This window comes from Mangifera indica, chromosome 18 (assembly GCF_011075055.1).
Source record: "Mangifera indica cultivar Alphonso chromosome 18, CATAS_Mindica_2.1, whole genome shotgun sequence".
Lineage (NCBI taxonomy): Eukaryota > Viridiplantae > Streptophyta > Magnoliopsida > Sapindales > Anacardiaceae > Mangifera > Mangifera indica.
The window spans coordinates 12,381,310-12,407,387 of record NC_058154.1 but is presented as its reverse complement, the minus strand read 5'-3'; the positions used below and the strand labels follow the sequence as shown (position 1 = coordinate 12,407,387).

The window sequence follows — 26,078 nt, the reverse complement described above, 5'->3', positions numbered from 1 at the left end:
TGTTTGTATTTTACTTTCATAAGATCCAAAATTTTGAGAGGACTCTATTTTCAAAATTGGGTTCCTAAATTAAGTTTTACAATATTTAAATTTAATCTTAATTAACATTTAATTTAATTTTATTTAATCTTGGCAGCATAAAATTAATTTTTTTTTATCTTAATTAACATTTAATTTAATTTAACTCAATTCCCTGTTTTTGGATAATGAGCAGTCATCGTTGTCACTCTTGTAATTAACTCTAAAAGCAAGGCCTAATAACAAAGAAAATTCTTCAGAACGACCAGCTATAAAGGGCTCCACTCTCCACTTCCCTCTGCCTTGATCTTTTGTTAACTTCACTCTCTTTCTCTTTGCACACTGAACACTGAAACCCAAACAAGGAAAAAAAAAAAAAAAAATTACAGATTTTAGATCTGAAAACTCAGAGAGAGAAGTTTCAGCTCCTAGTCCTGATCTTTGTAAGCATTTGGTTCAGTTTCTGTTGTTTGTTGATGTAATGTACCTGTTCTTGTTTTGCCAGTGAAAGAGATCTGTATGTGTTACATGAGGTTGTTTTTCTTGCTTTTTTTATTTTGCTGATGTGGGTTCGGGAGTTTAGTACAACACGTGTTGGAAATGAGGCTTCTTTATTTTTTCTTTTGTGAAATGTGTTCTGTGATGTTAGGTGAATTTTGTTTGATTTTTGTGAAATTGAGGGTTTTGTTTACTGTTTTTGAAGTTGGGATCTTGGTTTTGATGCTCTCTGTTTCATGATTGGCGTTTGTATAGTGATTGGATTTCTGGGTTCAGTTATTTAAGTGGGTTCTGAGTCTAATGAAGGTAAAGATTTTGTTTGATTGCTCTGAAAATGTGGGTAAAAGGGGAAGTTGATAATTTTTTTTTTGGCTTTGAGTGAAATTAGTAATGTTGTTCTGCATGCAAGGTTTTGATGGTTTAAGAGCTTGATTGCTGATGAGTGATGGGGTTGAGATTGGTTTTAGTTTAACTGAAGGAAGCTAGTTTCACTCTGTTTCTTTAAAACGTGAGCAACAAAACTGGAGTTTGAAAGATTTGATTTTGTGTATATGAATCAACACCTTGTTTGTTACCGAGAAATGTGGGATGAGAGAACAAATTTAGACTGTTAATTCTGTTTTATGCTATTTTGGTAGCTTGTGTGGTAAACTTCATGCCAATCCAGCCAATGCTTGCTTTGTCTAGTAAAGTGTCTCTTTGTCTAATTGTTAAGCTGTCCAAGGGTTTATCTGTGGGTTCTTTTCTTAAATTTCCTTGGAATCAAATAGAATTTACGAGTTTAAGTTGTTGGAAAAATAACTATTTCCAGTAATTTCATATTTGTATTGTCCAAATAATCTGGTATGGTTGAACTTGATATCAGAATACTGTTTGTCTGCAAAAATCTTGTTTGGCCTATACAGTTGAAGGCTTATTTTTTCGAATGAATTTATTATATAATGCTCTTTAATTATGCCAATTCAAAAACCTACAGCTGAGTAACTTCATATCTTTATCTATGACTATTCTGACAGGTTTGCATGTTCACCTTGTCTAGTAAACTGCTGTTTCTTGCTGGTCAATAAGGTATCTGGATTTTATTTGCATTCTTTGCTGTTCCTGTTTTTTTTTTTCAAAATTTTCTGAGACTATATTTTTGTCCCAACAGAAACATAAAGATTGTCTTTGAATATGTTGAACAGGGCAGGTTGTAGTGACTACGTGAATGGCGGTGACAGATACTGAAAATGCTCTTCTTGGAGAAACAACTTGTGGTTCTTTACTGCAGAAACTGCAGGTAATTTTGCTTCTGATTTTAGTGTGTGCTCATTTTTTATGTGCATGCCATGAAGGAATAGCAGTGAACTGATCCAAGATTGGCTTTAGGAAATCTGGGATGAAGTTGGTGAAACTGATGAGGAACGAGACAAGATGCTTCTTCAGATAGAGAAGGAGTGCTTGGATGTGTATAAGAGGAAGGTGGAGCTGGCAGCAAAGTCAAGAGCAGAACTTCTTCAGGCCTTGTCAGATGCAAAAGTTGAACTTTCAAGTCTTCTGTCAGCTCTTGGCGAAAAAAGCTTCGTTGGAGTAAGTAATCATTGTTTTGGGTTTTAGGTTTTGGTGGTTGAAAATTTTAGGAAGTGGAACCTACTATTTTGCACTAGATGGTTATCTAGTTTACTCATGGATTTCTCTGGTTCTATTACAGCCTACAAAGACTTCAGGAACAATTAAGGAGCAACTTGCAGCTATAGCACCGGTACTTGAACAGCTTTGGAAACAGAAAGAGGAGAGAGTAAAGGAGTTCTCAGAAGTACAATCACAAATTCAAAAGATATGTGGAGAAATTGCTGGGAACTTGAGCCTCAGTGAGCAGGCTGCTGCAGTTGATGAGGCTGACCTAACCTTGAAGAAGTTAGATGAATATCAAGCTCAGCTCCAAGAACTTCAGAAAGAGAAGGTATCTTTTTGAACTTTTATTAGCAGTGAATCGATTTCTGTTTTACATCTATGGAATTGATAGTAGGTAATTACTTACTTCATGTTGCAGAGTGATAGGCTGCACAAGGTCCTTGAATTTGTTAGCACTGTGCATGATCTCTGTGCTGTTCTTGGCATGGACTTCTTCAGTACTGTAACTGAAGTTCATCCAAGCTTAAATGACTCTACTGGTGTGCAATCTAAAAGCATTAGCAATGACACCCTGTCTCGGTTGGCTAAGACAGTCTTATCACTGAAAGAAGATAAGAAGCAGAGGCTTCATAAGGTAAATTTTCAAATATTCCAATTCAATCACAATTGCAACCTGGGTTCACAACATTATATTAAGTCTTTGATAATCCCTGTCACAGCTTCAAGAATTCGCTACTCAACTAATTGATCTATGGAATCTAATGGATACCCCTGATGAAGAAAGGAAATTGTTTGACCATGTTACCTGTAACATATCTGCTTCTGTAGATGAAGTCACTGTCCCTGGTGCCCTTGCTCTGGATCTGATTGAGCAGGTATTCAAATTTTACAGTCTACAAAACTATGTTTTGAATGCGTCTTTTCTAGTGTTTACTCATTTTCTTGTTACTTCTAAATAAGGCTGAAGTAGAAGTTGAAAGGCTTGATCAACTTAAAGCCAGTAGAATGAAGGAAATTGCCTTTAAAAAGCAAGCAGATCTTGAAGAAATATATGCCCGTGCTCATATTGAAATAGATCCTGTGGCTGCTAGAGAAAAAATTTTGGCACTCATTGATTCTGGGAATGTGGAGCCTGCTGAGTTACTAGCAGACATGGATGGTCAGATAGCAAAAGCCAAAGATGAAGCTCTCAGCAGAAAAGACATCTTAGACAAGGTTGAGAAATGGATGTCAGCCTGTGAAGAAGAGAGTTGGCTTGAAGATTACAATCGGGTACTGCTATAACCATTAGCCCCTGTGACTTGTTAGAGAGATGATCATGTTATGATGACTTTAGACCACCAAATGTAGATCAGATAAAGAAGATATGGTTGAGTGGGGCTTTTCTTCTATGTTATACATTTTGAGTTTATTTAGTTCAAACTTAGCTGAGTTTGGATTTATTTACTTTGAGCAGCACTGATATTGCCTTCCTGAAACAGGATGAAAATAGGTATAATGCAAGCAGAGGTGCACACTTGAATCTCAAGCGAGCAGAAAAAGCTCGTATTCTGGTAAACAAGATTCCAGGTATGCATAGAGTCAGAGGGCATCTTACAAATGTATGTTTATAGAAATTTGAATAGTGTCTTCTAATGAGAGAGGCTCTAATATATGCATGAATGAACTTCTTAACCTGCAAAAAAGCGCACATTTTGTTTATGGAATCTTATTTAACTTTTACGGAGATCATGTGCTCAACCTAAATTTATGCTGGATGGTGTTGCTAAATTTTGCCAATTTTCTTTGGCGGTCGGTAGTGCTATTGATACTTTATGGAGCCTTTCAAAATTGGATATTGAGACTCAAATAATTAGGTTCCACAGAAAATCACAACCATGTATGCAACTTTACATGTATGTGTTCTCTGGATTATTAGCCTTTCAAACTAATTGGGTTCCATGCCCATCTAGCTCTTGTTGACTCCTTGGTTGCCAAAACTCGAGCATGGGAGGAAGACCGTGGCATATCATTCACTTATGATGGTGTCCCTCTACTTGCAATGCTAGATGAATATGCCATGCTCAGGCAGGAAAGAGAAGACGAAAAGCGGAGGATGAGGGTAAGTTTTATTGATTGATCTGGGTAAAATCATTTGCCAGAAACTGAAACAACTAGTCTTCAAGGGCCTCCAACTTTTATTAGCATTTGGCTTGGCAGATACTCTCATTTTCAGCGTCTACATTATGATGTTACCAACCTGAATTATGTCTTTGTTGGCTTCATAGGATCAAAAGAAGTACCAGCATGAGCCGCAAAGCACAGAGCAAGAAGCCGTTTTTGGTTCAAGGCCCAGCCCTGCCCGCCCTGCCAGTACAAAGAAAGTTGTAGGCCCACGAGCGAACGGGGGTGCCAATGGAACTCCAAGCAGACGGCTATCTCTCAATGCAAATGGTAGCAGGTCCATGTCTAAAGATGGAAGGAGGGATAGCATCAACAGGCCAGCTGCACCTGCTAACCATGTTGCCATGTCAAAAGAGGATGCAGCCTCCCATGTTTCGGGTACCGACCCAATTCCGGCCTCACCGTGACAATAAAAGAGGAGATTTCTAGGTTTACACCCTTGTGTATTACTATGGTTTTTACTTGGTCTACTGTAGGGATAGAGAGAACCCAAAGAGATACCTGAAGTGACTGGAGAGTAAGCTGTTTTTAGCTGTGTATGTTATATGCTGTTATAATCTTTTCCTATTGTTTTAAATCATCCTTTTCTGTTCTTTTTTTTGCTTACAGCAAAAGAATCCAAGACTTTCATAAAACGAATGTACAATACAACTACAATCAATTACTTATGGGAAAGTGGTAGGGCTGGCAATTGAGCTCGGGCTGCCAGCTTGGTTGAGACAAGTTTAAGCCTAAGAATTTGTACTGTCTAAGTTTGACAATGAAAAAAGTTTGATTGGAATTTGTTAAAATAATGTTGTTTTAATTAATGCATGTTAAAACTGTGTTGTTTTAGTTAATTTTAGCTTGGTTATAGTCTCGAGTTAAGTAACTCAAATTTGGTTTGGTGTGGATGAACCTGACTCGATTTTGACTCCCTTTAAGTCAAGTCGAGTTCAAGATAATTTGAGGGTGCTTGGCAAGCTCGAGTCTAGGTTTGAGTTTGACTCTTTTAAGCCAAGTTAAGTTGGTTTAAGTTTGAGTTTGATTCGGTTTAAATTCATTTTTAGTTAATGGTATGTAACATGGTTATCATGTTATGACTTGTATGTGGGGATAATTTTTCTTTTTCATAATACATGAGAGTAGCATGTGTTAGTTCAAGTAATATTAGACGTATCAATAATGAGTACAAACACTGAGTATAAACATGATATAAATATTAATATATTATTATTAGCGTTATTTTATTTTTAATACAAAAACACTCAATAACAATATGTTAGCGTTTGTATATGTATTTGTATTAGAGATAAATCTGATCTAAGTCGAGTTGAGTATAAGATTGGTTTGAGTTTAGATCATAATCATAATATTTAGATCGAGTTTGAGTTTGCGTTTGTTTGAATTGATATATAATATCATTGAAGAGTTATTAATAAGATAAATAGTTTAGTTGAATGGATAAATAATATCATTAATGAGATAAATAATATCATTAAATAGATAAATAAGTTAATTTTGAGCCTAGTAAAAGTTACAATTCGAGATCAACTTGTTTATGTTAGAGTGGTGGATTTATGCTAATATCCTAAATCTCATTTTGAGTTTAGTGAGGTTTGGTGTTTAAATCAAAAAATTTTGTTGGGTTTGGACCTTAACAACACATACGATAGACAAAGTTTACTTTCATTATCTTCCTTAATTTTGATGTTGTGCGCCTAATTTTAAAACTCAATTTGTTATATATTATCATATAATAAAATAATTTTAATTAAAAATAAAATAAAATCTAATTGAATACTTAAAATAAGGGACACATATCATTGTTCAAATTCTATATGAATTTACGTTATTTTTGTTTAAATTTAATTTTATGGCAATTCATCAACATAAATGTATACATGGATATCAACACTTTTGTTGAATGACCTAAAAATTAAATATGTGAAATTCATTAGAAGTGGATTTAAATTAAGTTAAACTTGAACAAAAATTAGTCTGAACTCAACTCAAATTTGAAAAAATTGGTTTGAAACTTTGAATTGATTCAAATAATAAATAGTAAGGCCAAAGGACTATTTTCCACCCAAGGTATGTTGCAATCTCAAGTTTTTACCATTTAAGTATGAAAATACCAAACACCCACCCATGACCGGTTAAATTTAACAGAACCCTAACACCTGAAAATTTTATCTCTTTTTGCCTCCCTAAACTTTAAAAACTAAAAATTTCCCCCAGCATAAGTTTTAAAAAATGACAGTTTCACCATAAGGTTTTGTTTTGAAATCTTCGACGACATCTCCAGCTCCATTGCCGATGATCTCTCTCTCCCGAAGCATCCTCTTCTTCTGGCGATCTCTTTCCTCCCAGTTGGACGCCTGATTGGCGTCGGAGAAGCTTTGGGAGACGAAGGTGAAATTACCATTTTTAAAACTTAGGCTGAGAAAAAATTTTAGTTTTCAAAGTTTAAGGGGGTAAAAATAGATTATATTTTAATTTATTTTTTAATATTATAGAGAAAATGACGATTTTACCTTTATCACCGTTAATTTTAACTGCTCATAAGTAGGTGTTTGATATTTCCATAGTTAAAGGGTGAAAACTTAAGATTGCAGCATACCTTGAGTGGGAAATAGTCCTTTGGCCAAATAGTAATGTCAAAAACAAGAGTCATTAGAGAAAATAAATTGTCAAAAAAGAAAAAGAATTGCGAGAGAGAAAAAAGTTCTAATGTGGTGAATTGATATATCTTTAAACTTGAGTCAAAGTGTCAAACTAGAGTTTTAACGTAAGTTTAACTTATATTCTATTCGAATCCATCCTTAGGTCATACAACAACTGAGTTTTATTAGTATACAAAATTATTTTATACAATGAGTTTTCCTTGAAAAAAATATAAAAGGAAAAAAAAAAAAAAAGAGAATTTTGTTTTTGGAAAAACAATCTATTATTTATAGCTTTTCATCTAAGTCCCTCGAATACGACGTCGGTTCAATAACCTTTCAGAGCTCAACCTTGAACTCGGTACGCAAGTGCATCTTCATGCCTCTGGCTTTCATCGAAGGCATCAAAGAGGCAAAGCTCAAGCTAAGCCATGGCGAACGAAACCGAGCCAGCAAAGCTTCTGTTAGCTTACCTACAACGAGCTGATGAGTTACAGAAACATGAGCCGCTTGTCGCATACTATTGTAAGTTCCTCCTATTTTTTTTCCATGAAAATATTTTGTAACCCTATGTTCTCTGTTAATGCATGCTTGATCCCTGTTACGAAGTCTTTTTTGGGGGTGTTTATTTTTACTTGTTTAGGCCGATTGTATGCGATGGAAAGAGGGTTGAGGATTCCTCCGAGCGAGCGGACCAAGACCACCAATTCGCACCTTATCTCTCTCATGAACCAGCTTGAAAAGGTTTTTGTTTTGGGTGTTGTTGAAGAAATTTTTGAGTTTTGAAATATTGGTATTGACTATTATTGTGTTTAATGAACTGGGTCTATTTGTTTTGTGGGAAATTGAAAGTGAGTATGTGAAAGTTTTTATTTGGTTAAATTTGTGAGTTAACTTGAAATTGTTTGAAGTAGAGAACGAGATTTTAGTTACTTATTAACTGTGTTTTGGATGGCACAATTTCTGAGGCTCTGGGTTTATTTAAGTTACCAGGTTGCCTAATCTGGAATGTGCTAAAACAATGGTTGGGATCCACTTTAGAGCTTACCCTGTTATATATGTATTTACTTCCTGTAATGCGCTTACATTTGTAGAAAATCTGATTATTTCATTATTCTCTGCTTTTTTAAGCAGATGTTGTTTTAAATTTTGGGGCTTTGTAGTTGTTGTATCATTGCATTGACAGTTCTGGTGGACATTGCTAATGTTTATTTGGTTGTCTGTGGAATGTAAACATAATTTTGTATATACACTGTTAACATACTTCTCGGAAATACGGTTAATGATTAATATAGGTGTTATTCTCAGAATAGGTGAGATTGAAAAATATATTCTTTGTAGGTATACTGCTTTTTAATGTAAATTGCAATGGATGGTAGTGTCAGATGGTACAAGTAGATGTTACATATGCAGCAGAAATAAAAAGAGTTATTAAAGCAAAAGGCTGAAATGTGTGGCTAGTGATCTTTTATTTTCTCACATCTATTCTCTTGTTGACTGATAGGCTTTACTAAAAAACTATCGTTTCCGCCACATTGGTGTCCAACTGTTTTGTTGCTTTACAGGATAAGAAGGCATTGAAGTTGGGGCCTGAAGACAATTTGTATCTAGAGGGATTTGCATTGAATGTTTTCACAAAGGCAGACAAGCAAGATCATGCTGGACGAGCGGACTTGTATGTCAAATTCTATTTTCTTGTTTCTGGCTATGCTCCACTAGACATGTGATACTAGTGACCCAGCACTCATCTGTTGCTGTCTCCTTTGTTGGTAAATGCATTGTGTTGTCATGTCTTAGTGCGAGGCACTTGTGGAACATATGCCTCATGCCCTGAAGCTCCATCTGATCTTGATTCATGTTGCTTCTGCAAATTTGTGCCATTTCTCTTTTTCTTCTCTTTATGAGTTCATTTTCAGGAATTAAATCTTTTGAGGTTTTTACAGGAATACTGCAAAAACATTTTATGCAGCAGGCACTTTCTTTGAGATTTTGAACCAGTTTGGTGCACTTCAGCCTGATGTGAGTTTTTGGTTATCCTATATTCAGATCATATTTCATCTACTCAAAGCTTACATTTAAAACATCAGAAATTCAATTATTACCTATTTAGCAATATATAATTTTTATGTAAAATTTTACGGCTTGAGCAGAAACAGAAGTATGCGGCCTGGAAAGCTGCAGATATAAGGAAAGCCCTGAAGGAAGGAAGGAAGCCAATCCCAGGGCCTCCTGGTGGGGATGAAAATCAATCAATTCCACCAATTACACCCAGTGCTTCACATGTATGTTCCTAAACTCATTTCTTAAGCTTGTTGAATCAAACGAAACAGAAAACATATACTCACAATATTTTCCTTTCAGTTCCATTTTTGTGATGATGGCAATTGGTCACAGGGAAGAAGAGGGTAATAGAGAGTCTAGATGTGTAAGATGAATGCAGTTGAAGGATATACTGCTGTCAGTGGCCAAAAATAAAAATTCCTTGTGGCATCAATGATGTTAGAAATTGCAGTCTTTAGTCTGATGATAATTCATTTATTAAACTAAATAGATTTCTTGATTTGTTTCAGCAATATTTGTGATGCGGGATTTCCAACTGAGTGAGACTATTGTAACTGGTCCAGCATCAGATTCTGGTCCATCACCTCAGTTCCCTGATAACCATTATTCTACAAATGTTCCAATGCCTCCTCAGTTCCATGATAACAGATCAGATTCTGCAGATATTACCCTGTCAGCTCCTTCCCATGATTTTCATCAACCACCTCTGTTGAGTAGACCAGAAAGTTCTACATTTTGTAACCCTAATCCTGGTTACCCTTCCCATGATTATCATCCGCCACCTCCAATAAACAGATCAGACAGTTCTCAAATTTCTCAGTCATACCACCATCAATCTTACCAACAGGAGCCCCAGCAGCATTTGCCTCATAATTAACCTTCTCATGATGCTCCGTCTTTCAACTATCCGAATTTCCAGTCTTATCCAAGTTTTACTGAGAGCAGTCTTCCATCAGTACCGACTCATTATCCTTCTTACTACCAAGGCTCTGAGACTTCATACTCTTCTCCCCGTTCAGCTCCTCCCATAGCAGGCTACCCATCAACTTCCGAGTACACCTCAAGCAGCAGAAATGGGACTACCTCAGTACCTGTCCCAATCGCAGTTGAAAAATACCACTATGACAGCAATTACCGGCCTGCACCTGAGAAAATTGCTGAGGCACACAAGGCTGCAAGATTTGCAGTTGGAGCCTTGGCATTTGATGATGTATCTGTTGCTGTAGAACACTTAAAAAAGTCTATTGAGCTGCTGACAAATCCATCAGCTGGTCATTAAGTTTTGTGTTCTTGGATGTGACCAAATCCAGTGGTGTTCATACCTGTTTTTCTAGTTTTGTATGTGTCAATAAAACTATGCATATATACTTTTGCTATACAATTTATATATACAAATGATATGTCATCATGCGATTGAGTGATTTTGAATTAAAGATATAGTAACACCTAATTATAGTATTGCTCTGTATGTGTTTTGATTTGTAAAGGTCATTGGATGGTGGACTCTTGCATAGAAGAATTATGGTTAACTGTCATGATACATGGATGTGAATACAAATTCTTGATATATTCCAAAATTTTCCCAGCATTTGATTAGATTATGAGTGATTAGTCAGTTTGTTATTGCCAAATTTGTTTGTGCAAAAGTGTATGCATGGATCGCTTGTGAAACAATTTCCCTTATGTTTTTATGTTCTATGGGGATATTTTTCATGTCTTTCAAATATTTGATGGATAATTTTGGTTAAGAATGGATCTAATCTGAGTTAGTTCAGTTGAAATCTATAGTTACAAGATGGATAAGCCAACAGTTCTGCCTTTTGTCAAATTAGGTAAGCCGAGGAGCCGGTGGGTTTCGAGCACACAACCTTGGGTATCCATGTACAGTATAACTGTCGTTTCCGTCACACTACTGACTTTGGGAGGTGGGCAAATGGAGTCTGGTTCTATGAAGGGCCCAGGCTCCGGCCCTGTCTCCATTTGCAAGGCTTAGACCAATCCCTGGTATGAAGTTTAATGATGGAAAAAAAAGGGTTCAAACTAAAACTTAAAGTGGTCTACAAGTCCCCATGAAAAGAGGCAAAACTTATCTATCTATATAACCGAAATAACTACCGTATGAACCCTACATCCTAAAGGTTTTGAATGAGAAAAATGAAGTCAGAAAGTAATAAAAAAAATAATTGAAAAAGTAGCTACAATCAATGGGATTCCAGAAGCTCTTGGTAACAAGCCCTTTACTCACTCACAAAAGTAACACATCTAGACGTAATTATAAGATAAAAATAAAGCAAAATAAAAGAGTAGCTTTATTTACTATAGCTTTTTTATGTAATGGAATCAACGTTTTAAGAGGTGTTGACTCAATAAAGGGACTTGACCAGTCTGCTCAATCAATCGAATCTATGACATTAATAATACAGTTAAAATTTTTAATTAAAATAATCAAATAAAAAATGTTAGTGGTCTGATGATAAATTTACTACTATACAAACAAATTTAGGTTCAAGTGACTAAACTAACCACTAAATCTCAATTGAATCGATTTGATTAGTCGATCTAAGTTTTAATATGTTTTAACACACATCAGTATGTGCTAGATTATGCGAAGCCATATAATGATAAATATTAAATAACTTTATTTATACATATTTTGAATACATAGTGTCCAAATTTTTATAGTTGGCCGTTTGTGTACAATAATTCTCTCTATTTAAAAGAGAGTGATGCAACTATATAATAGAATTGCATTTGCTCTAATAATTCTTTAGCATGGCTTGAACCTCGCTGCTCAACCCTTGAAAACAACTCCTCACTCAGTTTTTCACCTATGTGGACGTCAACAAGAACCCCGACTACGCTCTGACAACTGTTGGCGAGGGCTTGACCAACCTCTATTGCGTCATCTGGTTGGCTAACCACCAAAGGGCTTCCTCCTTTGAATATCTCTAGTCTGTTAATTCTGAATGACCCATTTGTTTCAACCACCTCCCTAAATTCTTGCAAGCTTGATGCATACACTGGTATGTTGAAGGCGTCACGTTTTTCACTTGTTATAAGACCCTATAACAATTATATATTATTAGTCACTAATTTTTTATTGAATAATACTACAATTTTATTAAATGAGCTAATTATTTATTTTATCTTTAATTTAAAATCATCTATTGATATATATATGACATAGATCTAGTTATACAACAAACATTTATGGTTAGGATTAATATGGGCTAATCATGATTAGTGAGAATTAAATAATACAAATGGGCTAATGAACCCAATCCAAACATAGCTAATGAAACCTAACATTTGTTGCATGGTGACTTCTTGTCCATTTGAAAGTAAAAAATGATAAATAAAACAATAAGTATAAATAACTTATATGTATAAAATAAAATAGTAGTTTGTAATTAAGTAATATGATTATTTATCTTTTTTCTCATTTAAAAATCACCAAATTTTACTAATTTATATATATAAATAAGTTTGTATAATTTATTTATACATGTAATATTACTTAAGTAAGATTACCTCGAGGACAAGATCATTCCAAGAATCCTGAAAGTGGGTGCCGAAGAGGAGGCCAGGGCCACCTTGGTCAGTAGGGTCAGGTGAGGTTCTGCCTAAGCAGACAAGAAACATGGACCCTCCTCTCTTCATTTCTTGAGATCTTGCTTTCAGAAATGCAGCCAAGTCCCCTTGGAACTGGCTTCTGTATGCATTTGCTGCCTCCTGATTTGCATTATGGATGGACACTCTCCCTCTGTTGTATGCTGATGATCTTTTGTCTTGCACACTCTCTGGCACCTATTATTAATAATAAACATTATACTTTAAACTCTTTTTTAAATCAAACTCATGAAACGAGACATTTACATATGAATCAACCTAGTAGATGGACATAAAACTTTATATTCAGAAGAGACAGAGAGTAGAACTTGACAGATTTGACCCACCAACAACTATCAATTTTTTTGTTGGTTTGTTTTTGTATTTTTTGTCTAAAGCAAAAGCAAAAGTGAAATGGAGCAAATGTATTTTGGAAACAGTCCCAGCAAAGCCTTATCTTTTTGACCTACTCAAAGCCGCAAAAAATAAGAACGAACTAAATATTAAGAGTAATGCGTACGAACTTTTGAATATATAATTAGATATATAAATGATATATTATTATGGAATTAAGTATTGATTATTCAATCTATGTATTTAATTATATACTAAAAAATATGTTCACATTATTTTATTGAAATATTATCCATTCGAGTCTTGCTCATTTAAATTCAATATCTTCTTGTCTGTGTATTAATTACCATTACTGCATATTACACTAACTTCATGATCACCTGGGATAGCCAATGCAAGGAGAATGCGGAGTGGAAGAAATCAATTGATCTTGTAGGGAAAAGACGCCGGTAAAACGATCCGGGGACACCGGCGGCGAAGTAAGAGCGGTGGTTATCGGTGGCTAGGCACTCCTCCATGCTACCTTTGGAAATAGGAGGGAGGAGTTGAAATAGAGTGTTGAAGTCATTGCTAGGGAGGTCGGAGAAGAAGACTGAAAACTCCGGCGGCGGCACGTATCCCATGGCCTTGTACCGTTCGATCATGTGCTTGATGATGACATCAACGATGTAGAGTGTGTTGTTGCCACATGAACAGCCTAAATCGGCCACCGTGAAAGGCAGTTCGGAGCCCGGTTGGAGCTGAATATTGTCTAGGGTTTCTTTCAAAAGGTGCAGCATTGAACGGGCGTGCTTCGCCTGCATGAAGAAAACTTGAAAAACCTGAAGAAAAATATGAGAGAAAATTAAGAAAAAGAAATGAAAATTCGTCTGGATGATGAAACCTGAGCTTGAGAGTTGTTTGCATAGCTTCCCTTTCCATTGCCGCCTTTCATAGAGAGGATCATTTCGAGCTTTCGATCAGCCATTTTCCTAGCTACAGTTAAAGTAATTTCAAGTGTGTTTGAATAGAAGAGAGGTGAGGGAGAGTTGAATTTATATAAAGAGAAGAGAGGAAAATATTGAATGAATAATATAGTCTTATTTTATGTACACCAAAAATAAACAGATATAATTTTATTTGAAATAAATAAAAGTGGAAGTTTTATTTACTTAAACTCATGTCCAAAAATCGGTACATATATTTTGAATTTGAATCCTCTCCAGTTATAACATTTATTGTAATGTTTGGTTTCAGAGCTCGTGAATGTGTGAAATTTCAAACATGAAGTTTTAGGATTTAGATTTGACTATTATACTATTGTAAATAGATTTGAGTGTATACACTAATATTTTTTGATATATTTATATTAAAGTAAGAGATCTTAACGATAGGTTATTGAATTGATCTCTTTAAAATGTATATATTAACGTATTTTGATATACCCATAATGAGAGACTCTGGTGTATCTTTGATTACATGAAAAAATAAACAGTAAAAATATAAAATACAAAATTTAATTACAATTTACAATACCATAGCCAAGTATTTGCAAGCTTCTGATCAAAAAGGACAAAATTAACGTAAGAAAAATTAATAATAATAAAAAATGGATTATGGCAACTGTTTGTATCCGATCGGCATAACATCTTTTGTAGCCATTATTATTATAAGATGAATGGGATCTGGGTTTGGTCATACTCAAGCTATTATTTAATTTTTAAAGTTTAAAGAAAAAAAAAGATAAAATTTTAAAGGTTAAAATTATGTTAAATTTAATTATTTATTGATAAATATTTAAAATTTTTAAAATTAAAGAAATAATACTTGAAAAAACACTGATCCTTGGGTGGAAAATAGTCCTTCGGCCTTTTCAATTCATCAAACTTGAATCGATGCTAGTAGATTTGGTCCAATTTTGCTAACCATATCCATAATTAAGACAGACAAAATTTTCACGCCAATACTATTCAATGGCGGATCCAAGGGAAGCCCAATTGATCCTCTTGAATTTAAAAAATTATTAATTTAAATACATAAAAAATAATAATATAACCCTTAATTTAATTTTTTACACTAACTATTCTTCAATTTTATTATATTTTAATTGGTCATATATTTGACTTTTGACTCATCTAATTTTTATCTAAGGATCACTACCACTATTATTAGTGATGAATCGAACTGAGCTAAGTTAGACTTAAAACTTGGTTCAGCTTGATTAGTTCAGTTTAAATTTGAATTGAGTTTGAGTTAAAAGGTTTGATTTATTTTAAAACTAAACCGAATTCAATTTAAAAAAAGTTTAGCTTGTAAGTTAGGTAAATAGCTCGATCCAGTTTAAACTTGACTTGTGACTTGATTCAAATTATGTTAAGTATTGTTAAACAATATCATTTTGTTGATAAGTTAGGAATTCAAACCATATATTGAAACCACACATTTAAATCATAAATTTAAACTATAAATTTGAATCAAACTAAAACAAAATCATTTCAATCGAATTGAACTAAGTTGGACTAGACTTCAAGGGCCTCCAACTTTTATTAGCATTTGGCTCGGCAGATACTTTCATTTTCAGCGTCTACATTATGATGTTACCAACCTGAATTATGTCTTTGTTGGCTTCATAGGATCAAAAGACGTACCAGCATGAGCAGCAAAGCACAGAGCAAGAAGCCGTTTTTGGTTCAAGGTCCAGCCCTGCCCGCCCTGCCAGTACAAAGAAAGTTGTAGGCCCAAGAGCGAACGGGGGTGCCAATGGAACTCCAAGCAGACGGCTATCTCTCAATGCAAATGGTAGCAGGTCCATGTCTAAAGATGGAAGGAGGGATAGCATCAACAGGCCAGCTGCACCTGCAAACCATGTTGCCATGTCAAAAGAGGATGCAGCCTCCCATGTTTCGGGTACCGACCCAGTTCCGGCCTCACCGTGACAATAAAAGAGGAGATTTCTAGGTTTACACCCTTGTGATATTACTATGGTTTTTACTTGGTCTACTGTAGGGATAGAGAGAACCCAAAGAGATACCTGAAGTGACGGGAGAGTAAGCTGTTTTTAGCTGTGTATGTTATAAGCTGTTATAATCTTTTCCCACTGTTTTAAATCATACTTTTCTGTTATTTTTTTTGCTTACAGCAAAAGAATCGAAGACTCTTTCGTAAAACGAATGTACAAAACAACTACAATCAATTAGTTATGGGAAAGTGGTAGGGCTCGCAATTGAGCTCGGGCTGCCAGCTTGGTTGAGACAAGTTTAAGCCTAAGAATTTGTACTGTCTAAGTTTGACAATAAAAAAAGTTTGATTAGAATTTGTTAAAATGATGTTGTTTTAATTAATACATATTAAAACTGTATTGTTTTAGTTAATTTTAACTCGATTATAGTCTCGAGTTAAATAACTCAAATTTGGTTTTGGTGTAGATGAACTTGACTTCCTTTAAGTCAAGTCAAGTTCAAGATAATTTGAGGGGTGCTTGGCAAGCTCGAGTCTAGGTTTGAGTTTGACTCTTTTAAGCTAAGTCAAGTTGGTTTAAGTTTGAGTTTGATTCGGTTTGGATTCACTTTTAGTTAGTGGTATGTAGCATGGTTATCATGTTATGACTTATATGTAGGGATAATTTTTCTTTTTCATAATACATGAGAGTAGCATGTGTTAGTTCGAGTAATATTATACGTATTAATAATGAGTACAAACATGATATAAATATTATTATGTTATTATGTGATTGAACGTTATTTTATTTTTAATATAAAAACACTCAATAACAATATGTTAGCGTTTGTATATGTATTTGTATTAGAGATAAATCTGATCTAAGTCAAGTTGAGTATGAGATTGGTTTGAGTTTAGATCATAATCATAATATTCAGATCGAGTTTGAGTTTAAGTTTGCTTGAATTGATGTATAATGTCATTAAAAAGTTATCAACAAGATAAATAGTTTTGTCGAATGGGTAAATAATATCATTAATAAGATAAATAATATCATTAAATTGATAAACGAGTCAACTTTGAGTCTAGTAAGAGTCACAATTCGAGATCAACTTCTTAATGTTAGAGTGGTGGATTTATGCTAATATCCTAAATCTCATTTTGAGTTTAGTGAGGTTTGGTGTTTAAATCAAAAAATTTTGTTGGGTTTGGACCTCAACAACACATACAACAGACAAAGTTTGCTTTCATTATCTTCCTTAATTTTGATGTTGTGCACCTAATTTGAAGACTCAATTGCTCATATGATTGAATAATTTTAATTAAAGATAAAATAATATCTAATTAAATACTTAAAATAAGGGATACATATCATTGTTCAAATTCTATATAAATTTACGTTATTTTTGTTTAAATTTAATTTTATGGCAATTCATCAACATAAATGTATACATGGATATCAACACTTTTGTTGAATGACCTAAAAATTAAATATATGAAGATCATTAGAAGTGGATTCAAATCAAGTTAAACATAAACAAAAATTAGTAGCTCAAATTTGAAAAAATTGGTTTGAAACTTTGAATTGGTTCGAATAACAAATAGTAATGTCAAAAATAAGAGTCATTAGAAAAAATACATTGTCAAAAAAGAAAAAGAATTGCAAGAGAGAAAAAAGTTCTAATGTGGTGAACTGATGTATCATTAAACCTGAGTCAAGGTGTCAAACTAAAGTTTTAGCTTAAGTTTAACTCATATTCGATTTGAATCCATCCTTAGGTCATACAACAATTGAGTTTTATTAGTATACATAATTATTTTATACAATGAGTTTTCCTTGAAAAAATATAAAAGAGTAATACTATGTGTACCCACTTTAGGTACATAAATACATACACACTCATATGTATCATCATATGATCGGTTATTGTTTTATTCTTAATTCAAAATCATTCAATCAAATGATGATACATATAAATTTGTATATATTTATGTATCCAAAGTGAGTACACATAGTTTTATTGAATATAAAAGACTAAAAAAAAGAGAATTTTGTTTTTGGAAAAACAATCTACTATTTAAAGCTTTTCATCTAAGTCCCTCGAATACGACGTCGGTTCAATAACCTTTCAGAGCTCAACCTTGAACTCGGTACGAAAGCGCACCTTCATGCCTCTGGCTTTCATCGAAGGCATCAAAGAGGCAAAGCTCAAGCTAAGCCATGGCGAACGAAACCGAGCCAGCAAAGCTTCTGCTAGCTTACCTACAACGAGCTGATGAGTTACAGAAACATGAGCCGCTTGTCGCATACTATTGTAAGTTCCTCCTATTTTTTTTCCATGTAAATATTTTGTAACCCTATGTTCTCTGTTAATGCATGTTTGATCCCTGTTACGAAGTCTTTTTTGGGGGTGTTTATTTTTACTTGTTTAGGCCGATTATATGCGATGGAAAGAGGGTTGAGGATTCCTCCGAGCGAGCGGACCAAGACCACCAATTCGCTCCTTATCTCTCTCATGAACCAGCTTGAAAAGGTTTTTGTTTTGGGTGTTGTTGAAGAAATTTTTGAGTTTTGAAATATTGGTATTGACTATTATTGTGTTTAATGAACTGGGTCTATTTGTTTTGTGGGAAATTGAAAGTGAGTATGTGAAAGTTTTTATTTGGTTAAATTTGTGAGTTAACTTGAAATTGTTTGAAGTAGAGAACGAGATTTTAGTTACTTATTAACTGTGTTTTGGATGGCACAATTTCTGAGGCTCTGGGTTTATTTAAGTTACCAGGTTGCCTAATCTGGAATGTGCTAAAACAATGGTTGGGATCCACTTTAGAGCTTACCCTGTTATATATGTATTTACTTCCTGTAATGCGCTTACATTTGTGGAAAATCTGATTATTTCATTATTCTCTGCTTTTTTAAGCAGATGTTGTTTTAAATTTTGGGGCTTTGTAGTTGTTGTATCATTGCATTGACAGTTCTGGTGGACATTGCTAATGTTTATTTGGTTGTCTGTGGAATGTAAACATAATTTTGTATATACACTGTTAACATACTTGCTGGAAATACGGTTAATGATTAATATAGGTGTTATTCTCAGAATAGGTGAGATTGAAAAATATATTCTTTGTAGGCATACTGCTTTTTAATGTAAATTGCAATGGATGGTAGTGTCAGATGGTACAAGTAGATGTTACATATGCAGCAGAAATAAAAAGAGTTTACTATGGATGAGTTATTAAAGCAAAAGACTGAAATGTGTGGCTAGTGATCTTTTATTTTCTGACATCTATTCTCTTGTTGACTGATAGGCTTTACTAAAAAACTATCTTTTCCGCCACATTGGTGTCCAACTGTTTTGTTGCTTTACAGGATAAGAAGGCATTGAAGTTGGGGCCTGAAGACAATTTGTATCTAGAGGGATTTGCATTGAATGTTTTCACAAAGGCAGACAAGCAAGATCATGCTGGACGAGCGGACTTGTATGTCAAATTCTATTTCCTTGTATCTGGCTATGCTCCACTAGACATGTGATACTAGTGACCCAGCACTCATCTGTTGCTGTCTCCTTTGTTGGTAAATGCATTGTGTTGTCATGTCTTAGTGCGAGGCACTTGTGGAACATATGCCTCATGCCCTGAAGCTCCATCTGATCTTGATTCATGTTGCTTCTGCAAATTTGTGCCATTTCTCTTTTTCTTCTCTTTATGAGTTCATTTTCAGGAATTAAATCTTTTGAGGTTTTTACAGGAATACTGCAAAAACATTTTATGCAGCAAGCACTTTCTTTGAGATTTTGAACCAGTTTGGTGCACTTCAGCCTGATGTGAGTTTTTGGTTATCCTATATTCAGATCATATTTCATCTACTCAAAGCTTACATTTAAAACATCAGAAATTCAATTATTAACTATTTAGCAATATATAATTTTTATGTAAAATTTTACAGCTTGAGCAGAAACAGAAGTATGCAGCCTGGAAAGCTGCAGATATAAGGAAAGCCCTGAAGGAAGGAAGGAAGCCAATCCCAGGGCCTCCTGGTGGGGATGAAAATCAATCAATTCCACCAATTACACCCAGTGCTTCACATGTATGTTCCTAAACTCATTTCTTAAGCTTGTTGAATCAAACGAAACAGAAAACATATACTCACAATATTTTCCTTTCAGTTCCATTTTTGTGATGATGGCAATTGGTCACAGGGAAGAAGAGGATAATAGAGAGTCTAGATGTGTAAGATGAATGCAGTTGAAGGATATACTGCTGTCAGTGGCCAAAATAAAAATTCCTTGTGGCATCAATGATGTTAGAAATTGCAGTCTTTAGTCTGATGATAATTCATTTATTAAGCTAAATAGATTTCTTGATTGGTTTCAGCAATATTTGTGATGCAGGATTTCCAAACGCGTGAGACTACTGTAACTGGTCCAGCATCAGATTCTGGTCCATCACCTCAGTTCCCTGATAACCATTATTCTACAAATGTTCCAATGCCTCCTCAGTTCCATGATAACAGATCAGATTCTGCAGATATTACCCCATCAGGTCCTTCCCATGACTTTCATCAACCACCTCTGTTGAGTAGATCAGAAAGTTCCACATTTTCTAACCCTACTCCTGGTTACCCTTCCCATGATTATCATCCGCCACCTCCAATAAACAGATCAGACAGTTCTCAATTTTCTCAGTCATACCACCATCAATCTTACCAACAGGAGCCCCAGCAGCATTTGCCTCATAATTACCCTTCTCATGATGCTCCGTCTTTCAACTATCCGAATTTCCAGTCTTATCCAAGTTTTACTGAGAGCAGTCTTCCATCAGTACCGACTCATTATCCTTCTTACTACCAAGACTCTGAGACTTCATACTCTTCTCCCCATTCAGCTCCTCCCATAGCAGGCTACCCATCAACTTCTGAGTACACCTCAAGCAGCAGAAATGGGACTACCTCAGTACCTGTCCCAATCGCAGTTGAAAAATACCACTATGACAGCAATTACCAGCCTGCACCTGAGAAAATTGCTGAGGCACACAAGGCTGCAAGATTTGCAGTTGGAGCCTTGGCATTTGATGATGTATCTGTTGCTGTAGAACACTTAAAAAAGTCTCTTGAGCTGCTGACAAATCCATCAGCTGGTCATTAAGTTTTGTGTTCTTGGATGTGACCAAATCCAGTGGTGTTCATACCTGTTTTTCTAGTTTTGTATGTGTCAATAAAACTATGCATCTATACTTTTGCTATACAATTTATATATACAAATGATGTGTCATCATGTGATTGAGTGATTTTGAATTAAAGATATAGTAACACCTAATCATAGTATTGCTTTGTATGTGTTTTGATTTGTAAAGGTCATTGGATGGTGGACTCTTGCATAGAAGAATTATGGTTAACTGTCATGATACGTGGATGTGAATACAAATTCTTGATATATTCCAAAATTTTCCCAGCATTTGATTAGATTATGAGTGATTAGTCAGTTTGTTATCGCGAAATTTGTTTGTGCAAACGTGTATGCATGGATCGCATATTGTGAAACGATTTCCCTTGTGTTTTTATGTTCTATGGGGATATTTTTCATGTCTTTCAAACATTTGATAGATAATTTTGGTTAGGAATGGATCTAATCGGAGTTAGTTCAGTTGAAATCTATAGTTATAAGATGGATAAGCTAAGAGTTCTGCTTTTTGTCAAATTAGGTAAGCCAAGGAGTCAGTGGGTTTCGAGCACACAACCTTGGGTGTCCATGTACAGTATAGCTGTTGTTTCGATCACACTGCTGACTTTGGGAGGTGGGCAAATGGAGTCTGGTTCTATGAAGGGCCCAGGCTCCGGCCCTGTCTCCATATGCAAGGCTTAGACCGATCCCCGGTATGAAGCTTACGATGGAAAAAAAAGGGTTCAAACTAAAACTTAAAAGTGGTCTACAAGTCCCCATGAAAAGAGGCAAAACTTATCTGTCTATATAACCGAAATAACTACCGTATGAACCCTACATCCTAAAGCTTTTGACTGAGAAAAATGAAGTCAGAAAGTAATAAAAAAAATAATTGAAAAAGTAGCTACAATCAATGGGATTCCAGAAGCTCTTGGTAACAAGCCCTTTACTCATTCACAAAAGTAACACATCTAGACATAATTATAAGATAAAAATAAAGCAAAATAAAAGAGTAGCTTTATTTACCATAGTTTTTTTTATGTAATGGAATCAATGTTTAAAGAGGTGTTGACTTAATAAAGGGTCTTGACCAGTCTGCTCAACCAATCGAATTTATAACATTAATAATATAGTTAAAATTTTTAATTGAAATAATCAAATAGAAAATGTTAATGGTCTGATGATAGATTTACCACCATACAAACAAATTTAGGTTCAAGTGATCAAACTAACCACTAAATCTCAATTGAATCGATTTGATTAATCTATTTAAGTTTTAATATGTTTTAACACATATCAGTATGTGCTAGATTATGTGAAGTTATATAATGATAAATATTAAATAACTTTATTTATACATATTTTGAATACATAGTGGCCAAATTTTTATAGTTGGCCATTTGTGTACAATAATTCTCTCTATTTAAAAGAGAGTGATGCAACTATATGATAGAACTGCAGTTGCTCTAGTAATTCTTTAGCATGGCTTGAACCTCGTTGCTCAACCCTTGAAAACAACTCCTCACTAAGTTGTTCACCTATGTGGACATCAACAAGAACCCCGACTACGCTCCGACAACTGTTGGCGAGGGCTCGACCAACCTCAATTGCGTCATCTGGTTGGCTAACCACCAAAGGGCTTCCTCCTTTGAATATCTCTAGCCTGTTAATTCTGAATGACCCATTTGTTTCAACCACCTCCCTAAATTCTTGCAAGCTTGATGCATACACTGGTATGTTGAAGGCGTCACGTTTTTCACTTGTTATAAGCCCCTATAACAATTATATATAATTAGTCACTAATTTTTTATTGAATAATACTACAATTTTATTAAATGAACTAATTATTTATTTTATCTCTAATTTTAAATCATCTATTCATATATAGATGACATAGATCTAGTTATACAACAAACATTTATGGTTAGGATTAATATGGGCTAATCATGATTAGTAATCATGAGAATTCAATAATACAAATGGGCTAAGGGACCCGATCCAAACATAGCTAATGAAACCTAACATTTGTTGCATGGTGACTTCTTGTCCATTTGAAAGTAAAAAATGATAAATACAACTATAAGGATAAATAAATTTTATTAACTTATATGTATAAAATAAAATGGTAGCTTATAATTAGGTAATATGATTATTTACCTTTTTTCTCATTTCAAAATCACCAAATTTTACTAATTTATATGTATAAATAAGTTTTTATAATTTATTTATATATACAGTATTAATTAAGTAAGATTACCTCGAGGACAAGATCATTCCAAGAATCCTGAAAGTGGGTGCCGAAGAGGAGGCCAGGGCCACCTTGGTCAGTAGGGTCAGGTGACGTTCTGCCTAAGCAGACAAGAAACATGGACCCTCCTCTCTTCATTTCTTGAGATCTTGCTTTCAGAAATGCAGCCAAGTCCCCTTGGAACTGGCTTCTGTATGCATTTGCTGCCTCCTGATTTGCATTATGGATGGACACTCTCCCTCTGTTGTATGCTGATGATCTCTTGTCTTGCACACTCTCTGGCACCTATTATTAATAATAGACATTATACTTAAACTTTTTTTTTAGTCAAACTCATGAAACGAGACATTTACATATGAATCAACCTAGTAGGTGGACATAAAACTTTATATTCAGAAGAGACAGAGAGTAGAACTTGACAGATTTGACCCACCAACAATTATCAATTTTTTTGTTTATTTGTTTTTGTATTTTTTGTCTAAAGCAAAAGCAAAAGTAAAATGGAGCAAATGTATTTTGGAAACAGTCCCAGAAAAGCCTTATCTTTTTGACCTTCTCAAAGCCGGCAAAAAATAAGGACGAACTAAATATTAAGAGCAATGTGTACAAACTTGTAAGTACATAATTAGATATATAGATGATATATTATTATGTGATTAAGTGTTAATTATTCACTCTATGTATTTAATTATCTACTAAAAAATGTGTTCACGTAATTTTATTAAAATATTATCCATTCGAGTCTTGCTCACATAAATTCAATATCTTCTTGTCTGTATATTAATTACCATTACTGCATATTATACTAACTTCATGATCACCTGGGATAGCCAATGCAAGGAGAATGCGGAGTGGAAGAAATCAATTGATCTTGTAGGGAAAAGACGCCGGTAAAACGATCCGGGGACACCGGCGGCGAAGTAAGAGCGGTGGTTATCGGTGGCTAGGCACTCCTCCATGCTACCTTTGGAAATAGGAGGGAGGAGTTGAAATAGAGTGTTGAAGTCATTGCTAGGGAGGTCGGAGAAGAAGACTGAAAACTCCGGCGGCGGCACGTATCCCATGGCCTCGTACCGTTCGATCATGTGCTTTATGATGACATCAACGATGTAGAGTGTGTTGTTGCCACATGAACAACCTAAATCGGCCACCGTGAAGGGCAGTTCGGAGCCCGGTTGGAGCTGAATAATGTCTAGGGTTTCTTTCAAAAGGTGCAGCATTGAACGGGCGTGCTTCGCCTGCATGAAGAAAACTTGAAAAACCTGAAGAAAAATATGAGAGAAAATTAAGAAAAAGAAATGAAAATTCGTCTGGATGATGAAACCTGAGCTTGAGAGTTGTTTGCATAGCTTCCCTTTCCATTGCCGCCTTTCATAGAGAGGATCATTTCGAGCTTTCGATCAGGGAGAATGACATCCTCGCTTTTAGGAGCCATTTTCCTAGCTACAGTTAAAGTAATTTCTAGTGTGTTTGAGTAGAAGAGAGGTGAGGGAGAGTTGAATTTATATAAAGAGAAGAGAGGAAAATATTAAATGAATAATATAGAGTCTTATCTTATGTATACCAAAAATAAATATATATAATTTTATTCGAAAAAAAAAAAGTGGAAGTTTTATTTACGTAAACTCATGTCCAACAGTCGGTACATATGTTTTGAATTTGAATCCTCTCCTGTTATAACATTTATTGTAATGTTTGGTTTCAGAGCTCATGAATGTGTGAAATCTCAAACCTGAAGTTTTAGGATTTAGATTTGACTCTTATACTATAGTGAATAGACTTGAGTGTATACACTAATATTTTTGATATGTTTATATTGAAGTGAAAGATTTTAACGATGAGTTATTAAATTAATCTCTTTAGAGATTTAAATGTACATATTTACATCTTTTGATATATCTATATTAACGGAAAACTCTCGTGTATCTTCAATTACATGAAAAAATAAACAATAAAAATATAAAATACAAAATTTAATTACAATTTACAATACCATAGCCAAGTCTTTGCAAGCTTCTAATTAGAAAGGACAAAATTAACATAAGAAAAATTAGTAATAATAAAAAATGGATTATGACAACTGTTTGTATCCGATCGGCATAACATGTTTTGTAGCCATTATTATTATAAGATGGATGAGATCTGGGCTCGGTCAGACTCAAATTGTTATTTAATTTTTAACATTTAAAGGAAAAAAAGATATAAAATTTTAAATATTAGAGTTTCGTTAAATTTAATTATTCATAGATGAGTATTTAAAATTTTTAAAATTAAAGAAATAATACTTGAAAAAACATCGACCCTTAGGTGAGAAATAGTCCATTGACCTTTTCAATTCGTCAAACTTGAATGATGCTAGTAGATTTGGTCCAATTTTGCTAACCATATCCATAATTAAGACAGACAAAATTTTCATGCCAATACTATTCAATGGCGGATCCAAGGGAAGCCCAGTTGATCCTCTTGAATTTGAAAAATTATTAATTTAAATACATAAAAAATAATAATATAACCCTTAATTTTTTACAATAATTATTCTTAAATTTTATTATATTTTAATTGGTCATATATTTTACTTTTGACCCATCTAATTTTTATCTAAGGATGACTACCACCATTATTAGTGATGAACCGAACTGAGCTAAGTTGGACTCAAAACCTGGTTTAATTTGATCAACTCAGTTTAAATTTGAATTGAGTTTGAGTTAGAAAATTTGATTCATTTGAAATCAAACCGAATTCAATTTAAAAAGAGTTTGGCTTGTGAGTTAGGTAGACAACTCGATCCAGTTT

At 34.4% G+C, this 26,078-nt stretch overlaps 4 protein-coding genes and 1 pseudogene across 7 annotated transcripts; 3 read left to right on the top strand and 2 right to left on the bottom strand.

The window, feature by feature from the left end:
* Positions 1-316: 316 nt before the first annotated feature.
* Positions 317-16,196, top strand: LOC123201973 (65-kDa microtubule-associated protein 1-like). Of its 4 annotated transcripts, none has more exons than XR_006498892.1 (12): positions 317-461; positions 1,533-1,584; positions 1,701-1,795; positions 1,885-2,085; positions 2,207-2,458; positions 2,549-2,764; positions 2,850-3,005; positions 3,091-3,402; positions 3,612-3,699; positions 4,083-4,231; positions 4,398-4,810; positions 16,081-16,196. XR_006498892.1 is itself a non-coding variant. In XM_044617660.1 (11 exons), the coding sequence occupies exons 3-11, from the start codon at positions 1,724-1,726 to the stop codon at positions 4,698-4,700; spliced, it is 1,749 nt and encodes a 582-aa protein (XP_044473595.1). In that variant the 5' UTR covers positions 317-461; positions 1,533-1,584; positions 1,706-1,723; the 3' UTR covers positions 4,701-5,084. The 4 variants fall into 4 exon arrangements, 2 of the variants coding, with proteins under 2 accessions (XP_044473595.1, XP_044473594.1); XR_006498891.1 differs by lacking the exon at positions 16,081-16,196 and adding an exon at positions 4,903-5,084; XM_044617660.1 differs by lacking the exon at positions 16,081-16,196 and having other exon boundaries at positions 1,706-1,795; positions 4,398-5,084.
* On the top strand, positions 7,241-10,595 carry LOC123201974 (annotated as a pseudogene).
* On the bottom strand, positions 11,709-13,929 carry LOC123201772 (indole-3-acetate O-methyltransferase 1-like). The gene is made up of 4 exons (XM_044617326.1): positions 13,846-13,929; positions 13,343-13,759; positions 12,531-12,806; positions 11,709-12,062 (listed from the first exon to the last, which is right to left on the bottom strand). The coding sequence occupies exons 1-4, from the start codon at positions 13,927-13,929 to the stop codon at positions 11,709-11,711; spliced, it is 1,131 nt and encodes a 376-aa protein (XP_044473261.1).
* A 1,801-nt stretch (positions 16,197-17,997) lies between the features above and the next one.
* LOC123201269 (protein HOMOLOG OF MAMMALIAN LYST-INTERACTING PROTEIN 5-like) lies at positions 17,998-21,151 on the top strand. The gene is made up of 6 exons (XM_044616696.1): positions 17,998-18,193; positions 18,312-18,412; positions 19,249-19,358; positions 19,627-19,702; positions 19,825-19,965; positions 20,270-21,151. Exons 1-6 carry the CDS (start codon positions 18,100-18,102, stop codon positions 21,020-21,022), a joined length of 1,275 nt encoding a protein of 424 aa, XP_044472631.1. The 5' UTR covers positions 17,998-18,099; the 3' UTR covers positions 21,023-21,151.
* Positions 21,152-22,363: 1,212 nt separating this feature from the next.
* LOC123202376 (indole-3-acetate O-methyltransferase 1-like) lies at positions 22,364-24,752 on the bottom strand. The gene is made up of 4 exons (XM_044618284.1): positions 24,610-24,752; positions 24,107-24,523; positions 23,295-23,570; positions 22,364-22,810 (listed from the first exon to the last, which is right to left on the bottom strand). The coding sequence occupies exons 1-4, from the start codon at positions 24,718-24,720 to the stop codon at positions 22,457-22,459; spliced, it is 1,158 nt and encodes a 385-aa protein (XP_044474219.1). The 5' UTR covers positions 24,721-24,752; the 3' UTR covers positions 22,364-22,456.
* Between the last annotated feature and the right edge of the window lie 1,326 nt (positions 24,753-26,078).